This window comes from Psammomys obesus, unplaced genomic scaffold (genome assembly GCF_907164565.1).
Source record: "Psammomys obesus unplaced genomic scaffold, mPsaObe1.curated_primary_1811, whole genome shotgun sequence".
NCBI lineage: Eukaryota > Metazoa > Chordata > Mammalia > Rodentia > Muridae > Psammomys > Psammomys obesus.
Window position 1 is genome coordinate 4,360,654 of NW_026588752.1, and position 17,984 is coordinate 4,378,637.

Here is a 17,984-nt window from a genome sequence, read left to right on the forward strand (position 1 = left end):
TACAGCTGACCTTAACACCACACAGCATAACAGGACTCCACGAAGGGCCTGCACATTAATCAGTTCCTGGGAGCCCTGCAGGGGGCCCCAGGCAGAAAGGAAGGGTATGGGACCCATCCTCACATCCTCAACTTAATCTACGCATGGGCTGAGTCTCCTCAGAGCAAGAGGTCTTGGCCAAGGAGACATGAGTGACTGGGCAGTTAGCCTCATCATTACCTTAATGACTCTCTGGAGACCTCATTTGAGTACTTCACAGAAATGGCCTCGACAGGGCAGGTGGCAGAGAACAAGCACCCACTTAGGTACTTAGAACCCTGCAAAAGGCAGGTGGTTCCCAGGGCAGATGAGATCAAGGGTACACCCACTCTGCAATCGGCTCATTTAGGATAACATGACAAACAGAAAGGGACCCATCTGACCCTCAACCACCAGGGCAAAACCAACCAACAAGCCCAGCAATGCCAAGCCCCTGTGGATCCCTCTGCACCACCAGGGCCCCTCCTTCATGGGGCAGCCCCACCTCAGAGCCATTTCTCCTGCACCCAGCAAGCACACGGTTGGTAAGTGTATGGATCTTCCACCAAAGCCCACACAGTATGCTGGAGGGCAGAGGTGTTTCAGGGGGCCTTGTATATGTGGCAGGGGCTGGCCCACTGCAGAGGGATGTTACAACTCTAGTCCAGGGGCCTGAAAAAAAGCCTCAGTTTTTGAAAGAGAGACCAAAAATCTGCATTTAGGGGACACTTCTAGGCCTTTAAATATTGGCAAAGACCAGATGCAGCGGCACACACCTTTAATCATAGCCCTCAGGAGGCAAAGACAGGTAGATCTCTGAGTTCAAGACCAGCCTGGCCTACAATGAGTTTCAGAACAGCCAGGGCTACACAGAGAGATCCTGTCTCAAAAACAAAACAAAAACAAAACAAAAACAAAAACAAAATGTTGGCCTAGTTTTCAGAAGTCTATGTACTCTGGATGTCCAGGGCACAGGGCTTATTGTTCTTTCCTCTTTGAAGAGCCAAGCCCTTCAAAGCCCACTAGTCCCTGTGGCAGATGTGCATGGGAGTCTAAGACAAGGCCTTGTCCCAGACTGAGCTCCTCCTCCCTCCCTCCTCCTCCTGCCTCAGCTTCTCCTGCAGACTCCTACCCATTTCTAGGCCTCTCTCCCCCTGTCTCTGAGCACATCTCAGACGATATGAGTCTCATCTCTTCATTTATGTTTCACTCTTTAGATCCTTTAATTGACAAGACCTTCCTGGTCTGACTGAAGCAAGATCTACCTAGGCAGTCTGTAGAGGGAACATCCAGGCTGAGGCTGAAGGCAGCCAATAGGCAGTAACATACAGATGCCCCTCTGAGGGTATTGCCTAAAACAGTGGAGAGGGTAGCAAACACTGAAGGTCCACCCTTGCTCAGCAGGCTCCTGTCAGCACAGCACAGCTAGTCCCTCATTAGTACCTCACAGGCTGCTGTGGGGCTGTGCCTGCCTAATAGACAAGATGAAGGAAGAGGAAAGGCACTTACAGAGTGCTCATCATGGTCCACACTTTGAGCCAAGACAGGGCTGAAGGAGATGGGAGACAGGGCCCCTGGCTTCTTCCGCACAGCCCGAATCTGCAGGAGAGCTCGGAATGCTGTGGCAGAAAGAGAAACATGTGAACAAGGATGCATCTTTAGAGGCATGGAAAGACACTCCAGACTGTGAACAGTGATGATACTATGTCACTCCCAGTGCCCCGGAACAAAGAACATGTTTCCAAATCAGAGGCAGACGGGACCCTTAGCAGATGGAGAACTGGCCAGTTCCTAAGGGTATGCAGGTAAGCAGCCAACAGCTGTCCAAGGAGCCCTCTGCAGTCACAGCAGCTGTGGCCACTACCCACCCTGGTAGGTGCAAACGGTGGAGACCACAGAGGTCTCCAGACGATAGACTTCTGCCTGTGAGCTCTTCAGAGCACAGGGCGAGATTAGGGAGGAGTGATATCTACTAAAGAAACAACTGGGATGGACACTGGTTATGTAGGAGAAAGGACAATTAGGTCAAAGGTCATCTCCTAGTGCCAGTTCTGCCTACAAAAGTGGCCTAGCAGGAAACAGAGTGACATTCCTAAGACACAGTGAGTGGCAGTGAGGCCCATGAATCTATGACAAATGTGCCATGAATCAGGATCAAGTAAAATATGCCATAAACCTGCACTGTGGTGCTGTGCAGTCTGAGCAGACCACAGCACAATGGCTCTTCTATCTATATCTGTATTTTTCAGTACAACCCCATTTTCTACCACGAACAGGCCAGTGATACCTTGGTCGGTGATGGAAAGCTTTCATCTCTACCTCCCATTTGAAGACTCTAACTTGAAGCCGTACCACAACAGGAAAATTCCAGGGGCCCAGTGGCAGGTTGTGGTACCTGCAGGAAGTTCTGGGCTGCCAATATGGAGCTGTGAATCCTACTTTCACTCACACCACGTGCTCTTCCTTGTCTGCTTGCACTGTTTTCGCTGTCTGTATATGCTGTCTGTACTATGACCCAAAGGAACTGCCACAGTGCTAACTCACACATTACATGGACACACACCTGACTCTCAGGGAACAACCACCGTGACCTGCTGCTTTCAGACAGTGGGGTCAAGAGCAGGAGCCAAAACTCTCACCAAGAAGCCATCTCCGACACTTCACTGGCCACTAGCCTGGGTGAGTTTCCTTAGAGTCTATGATGTTGGCAGACAATCTGACTCACTTTAAGGTTTTCAAAAATAGTTCCTATGTGACCTTGACAAGAGATGTTGTTCAGAGCGTAATCTGCCTGGTTCAAGTGTTACCACATATCGACCTTGGAGCACTTCTATGTCTTCCTTCTAGTCTTTCCCTGTCTGGACGCAGAAGGACCAGCATCACACCTTGCATGAAAAACTCATGGAGTTTCTATTTCTCATACAATAGGAAATGGTGGGCCCCAAACTGCCTGGAGTGGGCAGTCCCAGATCTCCTGCATCTTCCACACAGAACCCGGAGTATGCTCACGCAGTCGGCAGATGGGGCAGTTGTTGGCTTGGTACCGCAGCGTGTCAGCACAGGAAGTGCAGAGGCACAGGTGGCGGCAGGGCAAGATCAGCGTGTCCCGCAGGTCTGACAGGCACACCACACACTCACTGCTGTTGTCACTGTTCTCATCATCGGAAGGCTGTGGAGACAAGGGCCTGTGTGTCAGTGGCCTCACAGGAGCCTGAGGGCGGGCCTGATGCTGCCTGGAGCAAGCCCTCCTGTGTTTATGTGTGCCACCATCCCCAGAGACTATGTGGCAAGGGAGTAGGAGGTGTCGGGGACATGGCAGAGCCCCTCAAGCACCATGTGGGGAGCACCAGGCTCACACAAAGGGAGAACCCTTGCCTGCCCCAACCCTAGACATGTTATAAAGAAGCAGAGAAGGAAGGACACCTGAACTTGACTTTACAACAGCTGGGACTGTCTATTCAGCTAAAATAATTGAGCAGATCCAACTTGGAAATATTTTCATTTATATCAGCTTTCAGAAACCACACCAGGACCTGGAAGGAGAGCGAGCAAATATCTTCAGCATGACCTGGGTAGCCGAACCTGCTTGTTTCCTGGAACACTGCCACACTTAACCCTCTGTCTGGGGCTCCTTCTGAGTTATGGTTGCAGTACCAAGTAGCTGCCACAGAAACCAGATGGCCAACCTGGCATAGTGGCGGACATCTTTAATTCCAGCACTTGAAAGGCAGAAGTAGAGGGATCTGTGTGAGCTTGAGACCAGTCTGGTCTATATAGCGAGTTCCAGGACTGCCAGAGCTACATAGTGAGTCCCTGTTTTGAAAAACAAAACCACCGTAGGCTCATAAATCCAAAATGCTATCTGACCCTTGGTATTAACGCAAGTGAGCAATGTAGGCTCACCCAGGGTGAGCTGCCCTGCCTTCCCAGCTCCTGACCAGTTCCAGCTATCCTGATGCCACATGGAGGATAGCATGTGAGTTCTGGTCATGTTTGTTCATTAGCCCTGGCTGATCTGGAATTCACTATGTACAACAGACTGGCCTCAAACTTGCAGCTTTCCTTCCTCCGTCCTCTGCCTTCTGAGTGCTGAGAGTACAGGCATATACTACTATGCCAGGCTGACTTTCAAAGGTTTTAAAACCAGGTAGTCTGGCTGGACCACCAAGTCAGCTCAGTAAATAAACATGCTTGTTACTAAAGCTGAGTTCAATCCACCAGAACTCAACACTGTAGAAGACTGTCCTCTGACTTAAACACACACACACACACACACACACACACACACAGAGAGAGAGAGAGAGAGAGAGAGAGAGAGAGAGAGAGATTTCTAGTCCGCACACAAAACAGTCAACATATTGATTAACATCATTGTATCAGAATGTCAGAAACAATCCGGTTCCAATTTCATGTTCTGCTGCACATCCCCGGCCCTGCTAAACTTCTCCATTAGCTACCACAGCTTCTAGAACTGTCTGGAATGTCTGTCTGTCTACCAGTTTAGAGAGCTCAGTGCCTGTGGGGAGGTGGGAACCAGGAGACAGAGATTCAATCACTGAGGTAAAAGCCCAAAGGCAGCTCTGTCCAGACAGGAGGGAAAGACAGACGGACCCTGGCCCCAGGTTGCCAGGATGATTTCGTGATTTAAACAACCTGCTGGGGATGGAGTAAACTGCTGTTTTCTGCTGTGGTTGGGGTGTCTGTAGTGTCTTGTTAAAGAGGATTTTGGAGGCTCCAAAACCAGCTGTTAGGGCAGGTTCTGGAAACTCTAGGAAGGAGGTCTTAGCTGGAGGAAGTAGGTCTCTGAAGGCAGGCGCTAGGGTGGGGGTGGGGGGTAGCTTGTGCCTAGCCCTTCCTGTCTCTTTTGTTTCCTGGCTGCCAGGACATGAGCTACTTTGCTCCACCTCACTTTTCCTGCCATGGTGGACTGACACTTATAAAACGAAGCTGAAATAAATTGTCCTCATTCCACTTGCTGTTTTTCAGATAGTCAGTCATAGAGACACACAAGTTTAACTGGCTTAATTGCTAAAATGAGATTAAGGAAAAATGATGGAGTCTGGGGTTCTGAGCTCCCAGGGAAAGTCCTCTTTCCCATCAACTCTGTGGGTCCTGGGCCTGGGAAATCTCAGCAAGTCACCCACTGAGTGGGCTTCTAAAAGGCAGATGGAAACCTGGACACGGGGCCAGCCTGGAGCCCAGGTAGCAGCCCACAAGGACATACCTTGGTTTCCTGGTTGTTCTTGTTCTCGATGCCGTAGATCTCCTGCAGCAAGTAGCTGACCCGGTCCACCTAGAGAGCAGGAAGTGTGCTGGGGTTTGGTCAGTCTCCTCTAGTGGGCATCTCTGTACCTAGAACACCTCCAGAACCGCAGGTCTCAGGGAAAGTGTGGCTGGGAAGTCCATGAGACTTGTTGAAGCCCTCTTCCTGAAGAAGGGCAGGTGCCAAGAACAAGAGACAAGAACCCCTGCCTTGTCCAGCAACACAGTGAGTAAAAACTAGGGCCGGTGGTCCCATCCATCCATCTATCTCAGAAGGCCTGGCTCCAGGCTGGTCACAACCATCTCCATTACCAGACAGCAAGCACTTTGGACCCATTTTGTCACCCACAAAAGGGCCAGTGCTGTTGTCTGTAGGCAGCTGACAACAAGCTATAAAACTATTGTTTCCAGGAGACATGAAAACTATGTCTGGTCTTGGATACAAAACCAGTAACTTCTGACCCAAAGGCTTCATGCTGACCTGTCCCAAAGTATCTTTAGTTACTGGTTCCAAAGTTCCGTGGACCACAGCACCCCTCCAGAAAGCCAGGATCCTGCTAGCTGGCTTTCAGGTGACAGACAAGTGCTCTAACCACGAGTGGAGTCTTCTGCCCACCTAGTATCGTCAGGCTCTGAATCTAGCCTGGGTTCACTCTCTTTCCTTTAAAGGCTAACTAAGCACCCCACACTGTCTTTAAGCAGGTGTCTGGCACCTGGGTAGCTACACACAGGACAACTGCTCACTACAGCCATGGGACGTAGGTTCCAGCCTGTCACTCTCAAATGGCTCCAGGAGTCCTACTAAATTAATCTGGTATGCAAGTAGGCCACCAGAAGTAACTGCCCTTTGTAGAATCACAAAACTTGTGATTTCCAAGAAAAGCTGTCCCAGCCTCCCCTGTACCTGGGATTCCTCCCCTTTCAGGTTCTGATATGGCCCATCTGAGTGAGTCTTTGCCTATTGCTGCTTTATTTCCAGTAATTTGTAAGCAAGAGGCAGCTGCCATATTTCAGCTTCCCACTCATTCAGCAAAAACCTAACTTCAATCCATGCACCATGGTTTAAACTGGGGAGGACTCAGGTACCTATTGCCATAGAACCAATTAACTATGCAACCCACGCTCACAAAACACAGACCCCAATACCCCAGAGCACAACAGAGCACCTCAGGCAAGCAGCTCCTTCAGGACCAGAAGAACAGCCATGGAGTCTGGCATGTGTTCACACCTACATTATGTGTGTTTCACAACCCAAGGGCCCATGATGTCTGGCACTTACAATTTGTTTCTGCTTTAATGGCTTCACGGAGAAGCTGCCATCCACATGCTGCAGGGGAAAGACACAGTTAATTTCAAACTAGGCCCCTCCCAGCACTCTTGCCAGGTGAAGGCCAGCCTACATTCATGGCTGAAAATAAGGAAAAGGTGAAGACAAGAGCCAGGCCACAATGTCCTCATATGTGGCCTCACCCCTGCCTTCTACAGTACCTGGAACAGCTTTTTCAAACATTCCTGTAGAACCCAACTATCCCAGGGGTTTCCAGCATGCACAAATTGAAGCCACTCAGCCACATCCTGATATTGGCGAGCCACTTCCAGGGACCCAGAAGCAGTATTCATGTAGCAAGTGAGAATACACAAAAGATCTTGGGCATGGATTAATCAGGAAGATCACACAGCACACACCCAGATAGCTAGAAATGTAAGAACAAAATGGAATAAAACAAATGCGCTTAATGATATCCAGTTGGAAAGGTTTATTAGACCTCAGATTTTTGCAATAAAACTAATTATACCCTGAGTCAACCAAGACCAGCACTCAGGATTGTCCAGTAAAGTTGTGGACACTTATGGAAATTACTAGAATGTGGTCCTAAAAAAAAAAAAGTTTTTTACTGAGCTCTAAATTGCAAACACTGAATGAAATGCCTGTGGGACAGCCTACTCGCCTCACCAGATCCTGATGTAAGCACTTCTCCCAACAAGGCCCAAACCTGTCAAGAGATGGCTGGGCAACTGGGCAGTTGTGGCACACGCCCTTAATCCCAGCACTGGAAAGTCAGAGGCAGAGGCAGAGGCAGAGGCAGAGGCAGAGGCAGAGGCAGGCAGATCTCTGTAGTTTACAGAGAGTTCCAGGATATCCAAGGACACAAAGAAACCCTGTCTCAAAAAAAACCAAAAAGCCTCTGGCCAGCACACTCTTGTCACCTGCACTTCTGGACCCAAAAGAGCATGCCTAGGCTTACTACAGAGCAGGCTGGCAAAGCTTCGCAGATCCCAGAGTGGTCTGGAGACCCGGATCACAGTAGGAATGGGTTCTGCATTGAAAGTGTACCTTAGTGAAGAACCCCAAATCATCAGGACTCAAGATGATTCAGCAGAAAATGAGATGTGGGGATCCCCAAGTAATCCCAGCCCATTCTTGTTGGGGTCCTTGTCACCTGGGCTCCAGCCTGGTACTATGTTTTAGCTGCAGTGCTAACAAATGGCAAAGGGCCTGAGGGAGGGTGAGGTCCCTGGAGGCATTATCAAGCAGGCATGTAATATCCAAACCTCTGGCACATGAGGGTATGTGTATGTATATATCCTCAGTGAATAATGGGGTGAATGAGGGTCTGCCAACTGCTAGTGCAACCCATGTATATGGGGTTGAAAACCCAGGTGCACATATATATAATATATATGTGTATATATATGTGTGTGTATATAATATATACATATACATATACATATATTAACCCCCACTGAGCATCCGTTACAAACTAGGAGCTGTGCCACCTCTGAGATGAAAAGTTAAAGGCCACTTCTGCCCTGGGAAATAATAACAGGAAACAATTGTTCAGAGAGGTAAGGAAAGGCCTCTCGTGGTGATGGAAGCTTGTCTAGTCCTATCTGGACTTCAAGCTGCAGCCAACAAGAGAGGGAGAAAAGAACAGATGGTAAGTGAGGTAGATATGCATACCAGGTAAGGCTGTGACCAGGGCCTGGTGGCACCTGAGGATGCTGAACCTGCTGGCAAAGGGTGGTGGCTGGAGGAGGGAAAGTTAGTCTGTGGCAGAGGTCTCCATGCAGCATCCTGGCCTGGGCTGGCAAGTTCTTGAGGGTCCTATGGGGCTGGCCTCAGTCTAGAACATTCTTCTTGACTACTCTAAATACTCTTTAAAAACCCCAAGAGGATGCTCAGCCTTAGGACCAGTATCTTGGGAACTAAGAATCTGTCATTTAGCCCCTGTACCAAGCCTTGACCCCCACCCTCAGGATATACCTGGACCCAGCTCTCCCAGGTTACAGGGTGGTGGCACTTACCTTCTCAAAGGCAGCCAAGAGTACATGAGCATGGCCAGCCACTTCTACAACTGAAGCAGTGAGAGACAAGAGAGGAGAGCCAAAGTGAGGCCATCGCTAGGACTCTTGCCCTTTCCCTGCCAGCATGATTTCTAGATGCCACAACTAGTAGAGCCCAGAGTCCACTCCTGTCCTTGTCCTCATCTGACCTTCCTCTTTCCACATGGCAATGCCACTGTTATGAGCCTGTGTGTGGGCCGTGATACATACTCTCCATTTCCAGAGAAGGCTTTCTGATGACCCAGGGAGAAGGAAGCCACTACTTCCCCATAGGCCCTACTTGCAAAGGAAGATGAGGAAAGACCAACAATGCTCACCATCTCCTTCATCCACCACTGCCTGGATGACTACTGGAAACACACCTCGGTCCAAGTCAAAGTTCAGCTGAGGAAAGGCAAAAATGGTCAGGTCCACAGACATCAGGCAAGAGTTGTTAGCCTGAGCTGGAGCAGACAGATAGAATTAAGTACACTCAGTGCCACTAAGCCACGGAGACCATGTGGAGCTGTATAGCTTCTGACTGGCTCTCCAAACGGAAATTCCACTTGCATGAGGTAGTAAGTCCCCATTCCCTCCTCAGTCCTAGACACCTACTCAACTGTTTTCCATAGCTGTGCCTGCTCTGGACAGTTCCTACAGTGGATCACATAGTGTCTTTTTTGTTGTTGTTTTGTTTTTTGAGACAAGGTTTCTCTGTATAGCCCTGGCTGTCCTGGATTCAGTTTATAGAGCAGGCTGGCCACGAACTCATAGCTATCAGCCTGCCTCTGCCTCCCGAGTGCTAAGATTAAAGGCATGAGCCACCATGCCCCAGCTTGTGTCTATCTTTTTATGCCTAGCCTTTTTCATTGAGCATGCTTTCCAAGCTCAGCCACGATTCTGTTCCTTTTTATGGTTTCATAGTTATTCTAGGGGGTAGGGAAGCCACTCTGTACTTGTCTATTTACCAGTTGGAGATCCATGGGCAGTTTCTACACTGTGAACACTGTGAACAGTGCTTAGCCTCTGTCATCCAGTCTCTTGGGGACATATCCAAGTCTTGGGTTAAGTTTAATTATGTAATTGTTTGATGAAAAGCATCTAGCTTATTATGCCCCACCGAAGATGGAACGCGAGTGACCATGAGTGAAGGAGACCACTTAGTTCATCTGTCTCCTTCTCAAGCCAGCAGCTGCCCTTCCTTCCAGATCTTGTTCTACCCTCAGCACTCCCACTTCAGCAGCCTCAGATGGGACAGGTCCCCATCTCTTCATGAAGACCTATTGTCCTGAACCCCTGGCTCTCATCTTGCTCCCTATTAGCACAGCAATCCTCTGGAATTCACCTGATCCACACCTATGCACTCCCTGTAAACACTCTCAGCTCCTAGTCTTCCTGTCCCTAGGCTGCCCTCAGAAGCTGTAAAAGACAAAATCCAGCCTACCCCACTCTCAGAAACCCTCTTGATATCTCAGGAAAACAGGTCATTTCCATTATTCTCACTCAGGAGTTACTGAAAGAATGATCGTATGGTAGGGCATAGCTCTGATTTCAATCATGAAGAATGAAGTATGGTAGGGCATGGCTCTGATTTCAATCACTCAGGAGGCAAAGGGTGAAGGTGGTAAACATCAGTGAACTGGGGACTGTCACAAAGGCAGATCCCTAGGCAAGAGTACTCTGTGAGTTCAAGGTTAACCTGATCTACATACACTTAGACCCTGCCTCAAAAACAAAAAACAAGCTGGGCGGTGCTGGCACATGCCTTTAATCCCAGTGCGGCAGAGGCACAGAGAGACAGAGGCAGGTAAGTTTGAGGCCAGCCTGGTCTTGAGTTCCAGAACAGCCAAGAATGTTATATAAAGAAACTCTGCCTCAAAACAAAACAAAATCTTGTGAATTCTGTGAACATACTAAAAACCACTGAATCCTGAGAATGAGTCAGCTGTGTGGCATTTGTGGAATCACAGCACAACTAAGTTAAAAGAAAACCAAACATGAAACAATTAGAAAAAGGGCCGGCAACAGTATCTGCAGCCTAGGCCCTGTTCACTGGGGCAAAGGACAGTACCCTCTGCCTCACAAGTAGACCAGACCCACAGGCTCATGGTAGAGCTGCTTCTGGACTGTGCCAAAGGACCCCGAGTGGATGACCGGGCATTTGATTGTGAATGGAGACTGACAGCAGAGCATAGGGCTCCCTTATTCCTCCAAGTCAGGGTAAACCAGCCTGGAGCACAGGACTCTAAGGCCTGTCTGTCTACCTTCATCAGAAACAGTTCCTCATGGAGTTAAGCTATAGGAATAGAGCTGGGCACTTGTCTCCTTACAAGCCCAGAGACACATGCATTTTTAGTCCTGTCACACTGAGCCTTAGGTTTGGGTTTTCTTTTTCCTTTTTTTTTTTTTTTTTTTGAGACAGGATTTCTCTGTGTAGCCCTGGACGTCCTGGAGCTTTGTCAACCAGGCTGGCCTCTGCCTTCCAAGTGCTGGAATTACAGGCATGTGCCACCATGTCTGGCTTAGTTTCATGTTTTCAAATGAGGTCACTACTACACTGAGTTCTACTTCTGACTTCTGGAAGCTGATAGGGAGGCAAGCCTGAGTGCATCGGGTCCCTTATGCTCTGAATAGCATCCCACACTGTTCTTAGCTGCACTCTGCATCTTGGAAGGCACCAGCTGTGCGGGGTGAATTCAGCACCAAGACCGATGGTCTGGGCAATGGTGTGCCATGACTTTGGTCCTATCCTCCCCTCTCCCCATGGTATCCTAGGGCTTACAGAACAATTCACATATCATAGCTCCCTCAGAGACCCCTGCTTTCAAAATATGCACACAGCCATGCACCACCACATATACAGGACCAAGTGAGTGACAATGAAAGAGGACACACTTCACCAACAGAGGGAGCCTGAGGACAAGGCTTGTTTGGTTTTTATTTTCAAATTTTATGTGCATGGGTATTTGACCTGCATGTATGTCTGTTTACCACTTGGTTTCCTAGTTCCCAAGGAAGACAGAAAGAGGAACTAGAGTTATATACTGTTGTGAGCTGCCATGTGGGTGCTACAAATCAAATCTGGGTCCTCTCCAAGAGTAAGTAGCCAGTGTACTGCACCACTATTCCATCTCTGGATCCTATTTGTTTTATTTTAACAGAGAACAAGGGAGACCCTCAAAAGGAAAGAGGCTGCTGGGACCAGAAGGAGCCCAGGCAGCTGGCCACCAGCATGAGTCATGCCCAGGGTCTTGTATTTGGAAACCAGTAAGAGCCCTGGGGTTTCTCGTTACACAGGGTCTCACAGGCAAGGGTCTCTGCAAATGGATGCTGAGAAATAAGGACAGAGAAGAAAGTCTCTGGCAGAACTAAGTAGACACCAAGGGCAGAGAGGAAAGGGAAGAGGGAAAACTAGCAGAAAGGCTACTCAAGCTGCAATCTACAAGAGGCCTGTGAGGAAAGCCTGTGACATGCAAAGCTGAGCTGTGTGATTCAGAAACAAAGAACAGGAAAGCCAAGGCTACATAGAGAGACCCTGTTTAAAAAACAAAAACAAAAAAAGGCTGGGTGGAAAGCACACCTTTAACTCTAGCACTTGGGAGGCGAAGGCAGGTGGTAATAAGAGCCAGCAGCTAAACTGTCATGGTGCTGTCTGGGGATAATGACCACGGGGGAGCCTCTACCTTCGCACCTTTCTAGAACCCAGCACTGCAGCCTCCACGACTGCCACTCTTATGGCTACTAAGCCTTGTCCACACCTTACTCCTTAATCCCTCTGCATATCTGACCCAAGACAAAGACGTGACCATTCCCAGCCAGAAGACAGAGAACGCAGAAAAGAAACAAGAGACAACAGGGGCTCCCCCAGGGTTACCTCATCATCCTTCCACTCGGAGAAGTCAATCTTGAAAGAAGGCAGGGAGAACTGCTGGCTAACGCCTCTCTTGTAGTGGACGGTCTCAGACTGCAGAGAAGGGTTCTTACAGCTGTACCTAAGGACAGCAAGGCAGCCACCTGACTCCTGTGGAACCATGCATCCCTGCGCCCAGGACCCCTCCTCTGTTACTCTTCTGATGGCCAACTGAACTGGCAGCCACTTGGTTTTATAGGGATCGAGAGCCCCAGCCATCCCAAATGGGAATAGGAAGCAGCCTGATTGGCCAGGTGGCCCTCGATCTTACAAGAGCCTCCCACTGCCAGCTCTGCTAACCATGAGGCTGCCCAGTCATTCCAAATGACCATTTCTTCCAGAAGCCACACCAGCCCACTATCTCTGCTGCCCCCTGGACGGGAAGAACATGCCTGCTAGGTATTTGGTGCATTTGCTTTCCTGAATGATCACAGTGCAGTAGTCCCTGTCCCAGTGCTGTATCCTAGCTGCCTGCTTCTGAGCCCCAGCTAGGCACTGCTCAGGAAGAGTCACACAGGCATGCCCACACAGCAGGAGGCCTTTGCTTCAACATGAGTCACGTTCTGCTACGTCCTGCTACCCTCATGAGTGTCACGTTCCCTGAGCCCCAATGCTGTTCCATGGCAGCTTTGCTCTAGGGACACTAGCTTCCTGTCTCACTAGTCCCCACAATGCTTCAAGGGCCACCCCTTCCCTTCTGCAGAAGCTCATCTCATACCGAAGGCTGACTATTAGAAAACAAGAACTGAGCCAGTGTCTCCCATTCATGACAAGCCATGACGCTCACTGTTCCCACCCCCACCCATCCATACTTACTGTCCCAGGGCTTCTCTGGGCATTTAGGACAAAGGCCACACTGTTCTTACTGTTCTTACAAAGGACATCCCTGCTGTTCTTACTGTCAGTGCCAGGGTGAGAGGGAGCCCCACAGGGAGGCCCAGCCTGGATGTAGTGAAAAAAACCAGACCAGGAAGGAATCTCAGCGGCGCGGCTTTCAATTAGAAGCTGTGGGACTCTAGAACCACAATGCTTCAATTTTCTCAACAGAAAGTTAAGGGGGCCAGGAAAGGAATGGGAAGTCGCCTGTCCTGCAACTCGGGACAGAGTATTCCTGGTGGCTGGGTTTAGGGTCCCCGAGCCCAGCCTCTAAAGCCTGGAGCCTTCTGTTTCTATGTCTTGGTGATTTGTTGCTGGTGTCATGCAAGCCAACAAACTGAAAAGCAAACAAGCCTCATGCAGGTTCAGAAAAGGTCTAATAGGACCAGATCTCTGGGCATCCATGTCTAACTGGCCATCTATCTAGCCCATCTGGTGGCAACAAGACCCTGGTTTTTTGTTGTTGTTGTTTGGTTTTTCTTTTCTTTTCAAGACAGGGATTCTCTGTGTAGCCCTGGCTGTCCTGGACTCCCTTTGTAGACTAGGCTGGCCTCGAACTCTCAGCCATCCACCTGCCTCTGCCTCCTGAGTGCTGGGATTAAAGGCATGAGCCACCACGACCGGCTAGGACCCTATTCTTACGATATCTCACAGGACACAACAGAGAACAGCTATCTGGATGGGCTGGGGTTGGGGCCCATTGGACTGAGGCCCTCACTTCCTCTGGGGCAGCTCAAAAGCAGCTGTGCCCAAGGACAGCTCAGAAACAGGAGCTCCTCTTCTCAGCTGCCATCACTCTGGAGGCCCAGGGAGCACACCACCCCACAAGGTGATCCTGCCTCAGGCCGTAGCAGGTTGGTAGCTCACCCATGGGCTTGTGCTGCCACTCTGGCTACTCCTTGCTAACAATCACCACACACTGAAGTACTAAGTAACCCTGTTCAGGCCACAGTGGAACCTAGTGTGGAACCAAGTGTGGAAAAAGCATTAGCTTCGTAATTTGTGCTACCACTCAGGGAGGAGTCTGCTGGTTGCCTGGGGCCTGAGTCCTAGAGGGGGACTTGAGTCTTCTAGCTAGCTGGGAGTAGCTATTATGCCCCTTATGTATGAGGAGCTAACCCATGCATGGACACTACCCATAAGAGCTGAAGCCCCCAGCCCTCATTCCCAGCTGAGAAAATGAAGTATAAGCAGTTACATGCTCTGACTACATCAGTAAGCACAGAGCTGGAAAACACTCAGAGCTATACTTAGTCCTCCTCACTCCCAATTCCAGATCTGAGCCTTCTCTAAGGTCTTCTCCGTGTCAGAAGGACACGCTTTTGCCCATCTGTGAAGCCACTCAGGACAGAACTGGCTTTCCTGATGAGGCAGCCCTGCTAAAGTTATGCTGTGATTGCAGGTTCCAAACTCATATTTTAAAGAAAATCTCCAAGTCCAAATTTATAATTGTGACATGTATATATATATACAGACATATGAATATAACTCACACACACACACGCACAGTGTCTCTACACCAAGCTCCTGGCATAGAGTCCCTAATCTCTTGGCGTTTTCTGGGTGCTGGGTGTCTCTACCCAAAGGAGGTGAGTTCCTATGGAGGCTTCTGAAGGGAGCTGAAAGACTAAGCCACTGTCAGCAGCAGGAGACCTTTCAGCCCAATGCCTTCTGGGAAGGGGAGCGGCTGCAGAGAGAGCCGACGATGAAGCCCACAGGACACTGCAGAGCCTGCAGAAAGCCCACAGAGCTGTGCCCAGGGACTCACACTGCCATGCCGTTTAAGAACTCCTCCACTGCCTGGCAATAAATGGTGATAGCAACTCGGGCATCGGCATCAAAGGTGAATTCCAGACTGTAGAGCACACGGGGCTTCTCACCATCCTCTGTGGGGCTGTCGGCATCGTCTTTGTACCTACCAAAAGTAGGCAGAAGATGACAGGTCAGGAGCCATAACCCCAAGAAGTGGCCTGCCCACATAGCTGTGGGCATAAAGCTGGCTGCTTAGGCATGTCTACTTTGCTAGCGAAGGTGGAGAAAGGCCTGTTCCCTGTGGCACAGCCAGGCCCATAACCCAGTCTGCTCCCTTTCTTCCTGTCCCCAGAAACGAGGGATAAGTGTAGCTGGTGTGGATGTCTTAGGTCTAAAGCAGTTTGGTATGGTATTGACAACCAGATTGACTCCCCAAGCGCAGGGGTAACCCTGAGATTATCCCCTGGCCTCCAGGGTTCTGATGTGGTGGCACCCAGCAACCAGTGCTTTCTAAATAGGTGCAACTGCTCACGGCCCTTTTACAGAGTGCAAATGCAGATGAGAGCAGAGACTGGGCCCTCTCAATACCCCTGCTCTCTTCCCAAGGACCAAACCAGAGCCTCTGCAGGAGGGAGCACTATGGGCGTTACCTCACAAGCCGGAGGGAGTCTTTGCGGATGTTTACCAGGCTCCTCAGTGTCTTTACTGGCTCATGGGGGGCAGGGGTGACATAGGGAAACTAGAAGAGAAGAAAACAAGTGAACACAGATGATTCTCTAAGAAGTAGCAGTGAACAGAAGACAGAAGTCAAGGGAGTTCCCAAAAGCCATTCTTGAGCTCTGGTCCCCTTGTCAGGGGCTGAACTGATATTGGACATACTATTCACTCATTTACTAAAAGGAGACTCTGGCTACTTGGCCAGGATGTGGGATTGGACTGGCAGAGAGACTTGGTCATTTAGCCACAGACCTCAGCTCTATGCAGGATACCCAGAAGTGACTATGGTTAGGCTCTTAGGGCATTCGCCTATGACAGGCCACAACTCAATGCTGCCCACAAAGATAATCAATTTGCATACTACACCAGCAAGTATTTGAAAAGACAATACATGTGTACATGCTTATAATTATGCCCCTATATAAAAACACATACATTGGCGAGAGGGAACCATGGCTATGTGTCAATGTCTTCTGCCAGCAACAGAGCTGGAAAGGACACCATCACTGGAGAGTAAGGTGGGTAACACACACAGACTGTACATGTTCTCTGTCACAACCCAAATGGATCCCCAACTGTCTCAAAATGAAGTAAAAATAAAAGGTCTGGACTCGGCAGTTAACAGCACTGGTTGCTTTTCTAGAAGGTCTAGGCTCCACTCTCAGCACCTACACGGCAGCTCACAACCACCTGTATCTCCAGTTCCAGGGATGTGATGCCTTCTTCTGGTGTCTACGGGTACTGCATGCACTACACACACACAAAATAAATAATAAATCTTTTTAAAAATTCAAAAGATTCACAGAAGACTCTCAAAAGTTAAGACTCTGGAAGCTGAGGGAAAAAAATGTGAAAGGAAAAAAAAAATCTCAGGCTGGTTCCCAGGTAGGAAAGGACAGCACTTGCCCCAGCCCCTTGGCCTACAGGATACACACCAGATCACAACTTTGTGTTAGCTACCTGCTCTGTGACTATTACTACCTAGAAGCTTCTGATCTGGCGGTCTGAAGGGTATTCAGGATGCAGCTTAGAGGCCTCCTGTCTTGACTATCATTTAAAAATGCTGCTAAGGATCTCCTCCCTGGCTCCTGTTCTTTCCTACTATACCCTCTTCCTAGGCATCATGCCCAGACCTAGCCTCCTTGGCAATGCCCACCTATCCTCTGTCTCCTGTGTTCCTTGCTCTTACACAGACAGGAGCTATTATGCTTTCTTCAATACTTCCCATAGGAAACCTCTGCTCCTCCTGCTCACCTTATCTGACCTAGTCTATCCTAACACATTTCCACAACCCATCCCAATGCTTCTCTTGCCCTAGGCTGAGCCTCCCTCACCTCCTGAGGGCTTACTGAAAGTCCGTTGGACCACCTTGATTCTAACTCATAGGAGGTGTGCTATCTAGTTTTATGTAAATTTTCATCAGACAGGAGGAAGCCTGAACTGAGAAAATGCCTCCATATGATTGGACAGTAGGCAAGTCTGTAGGGCATCTTCATAATGAGTACTGATGTGGGAGTGTCCAGACCACCGTGGGCTAGATTCTGTAAGAAAGCAGGATGATGCTTTGGGGACCCTTTCCCTCCTACTGGGTTGCCTCTTCCAGTCTTAATATGAGAGGAGGTGCCTCGACTTATTGCAACCTGATATGCCATGTTTGGTTGATACCTGTGGGAGGGCTGAACTTTTCTGAAGGGAAAGGGAAGAGACTGGGGGAGAGAGTGGATTGAGCAGGGAGGAATTGGAAAGAGAGGGGTGAGTGGGAACTGTAGTTGGGATATAATAATATATGAGGATAAAAAAAGTCCAAGGTTAAAAGAGAGAGAGAGAGAGAGAGAGAGAAGCAAGCAAGTAAGCAAGTGGAGCAAGCCAGTAAGGAGCACTCTTCCATGGCCTCTGCATGAGCTCCTACCTGCAAGTTCTGCCCTGTTTGAGTTCCTGCCTTGGCTTCCCTCAATGGACTATGATTTAGGATATGCAAGCCAAAAAAAACCTTTTCTTCCTCAAGTTGTTTTTGTTCTTGGTATTTTATCACAGCAATAGCCATAAGACAAGAGGTAAGTCCTCTGGCATGATAGCCTACTTCTTTAGGATTCCAGTGTATACTGAAGACCTGATGAGACATACA

General features: G+C 49.2%; 1 protein-coding gene across 9 annotated transcripts in view; it reads right to left on the minus strand.

Annotated features, from left to right (window-relative positions):
* The window catches only part of Mgrn1 (mahogunin ring finger 1), a 55,374-nt gene that overhangs the window by 11,782 nt on the left and 25,608 nt on the right, over window positions 1–17,984 (minus strand). For all 9 annotated transcript variants that reach the window (XM_055604457.1, XM_055604450.1, XM_055604454.1 and 6 more), the window contains exons 3-11: window positions 15,793–15,881; window positions 15,159–15,305; window positions 12,479–12,596; window positions 8,943–9,009; window positions 8,587–8,636; window positions 6,560–6,607; window positions 5,243–5,311; window positions 3,028–3,187; window positions 1,528–1,637 (exon numbers count right to left, since the gene is read on the minus strand). In XM_055604457.1, the coding sequence (XP_055460432.1) occupies window positions 1,528–1,637; window positions 3,028–3,187; window positions 5,243–5,311; window positions 6,560–6,607; window positions 8,587–8,636; window positions 8,943–9,009; window positions 12,479–12,596; window positions 15,159–15,305; window positions 15,793–15,881 (858 nt within the window). The remainder of the gene's footprint in view (window positions 1–1,527; window positions 1,638–3,027; window positions 3,188–5,242; window positions 5,312–6,559; window positions 6,608–8,586; window positions 8,637–8,942; window positions 9,010–12,478; window positions 12,597–15,158; window positions 15,306–15,792; window positions 15,882–17,984) is intronic.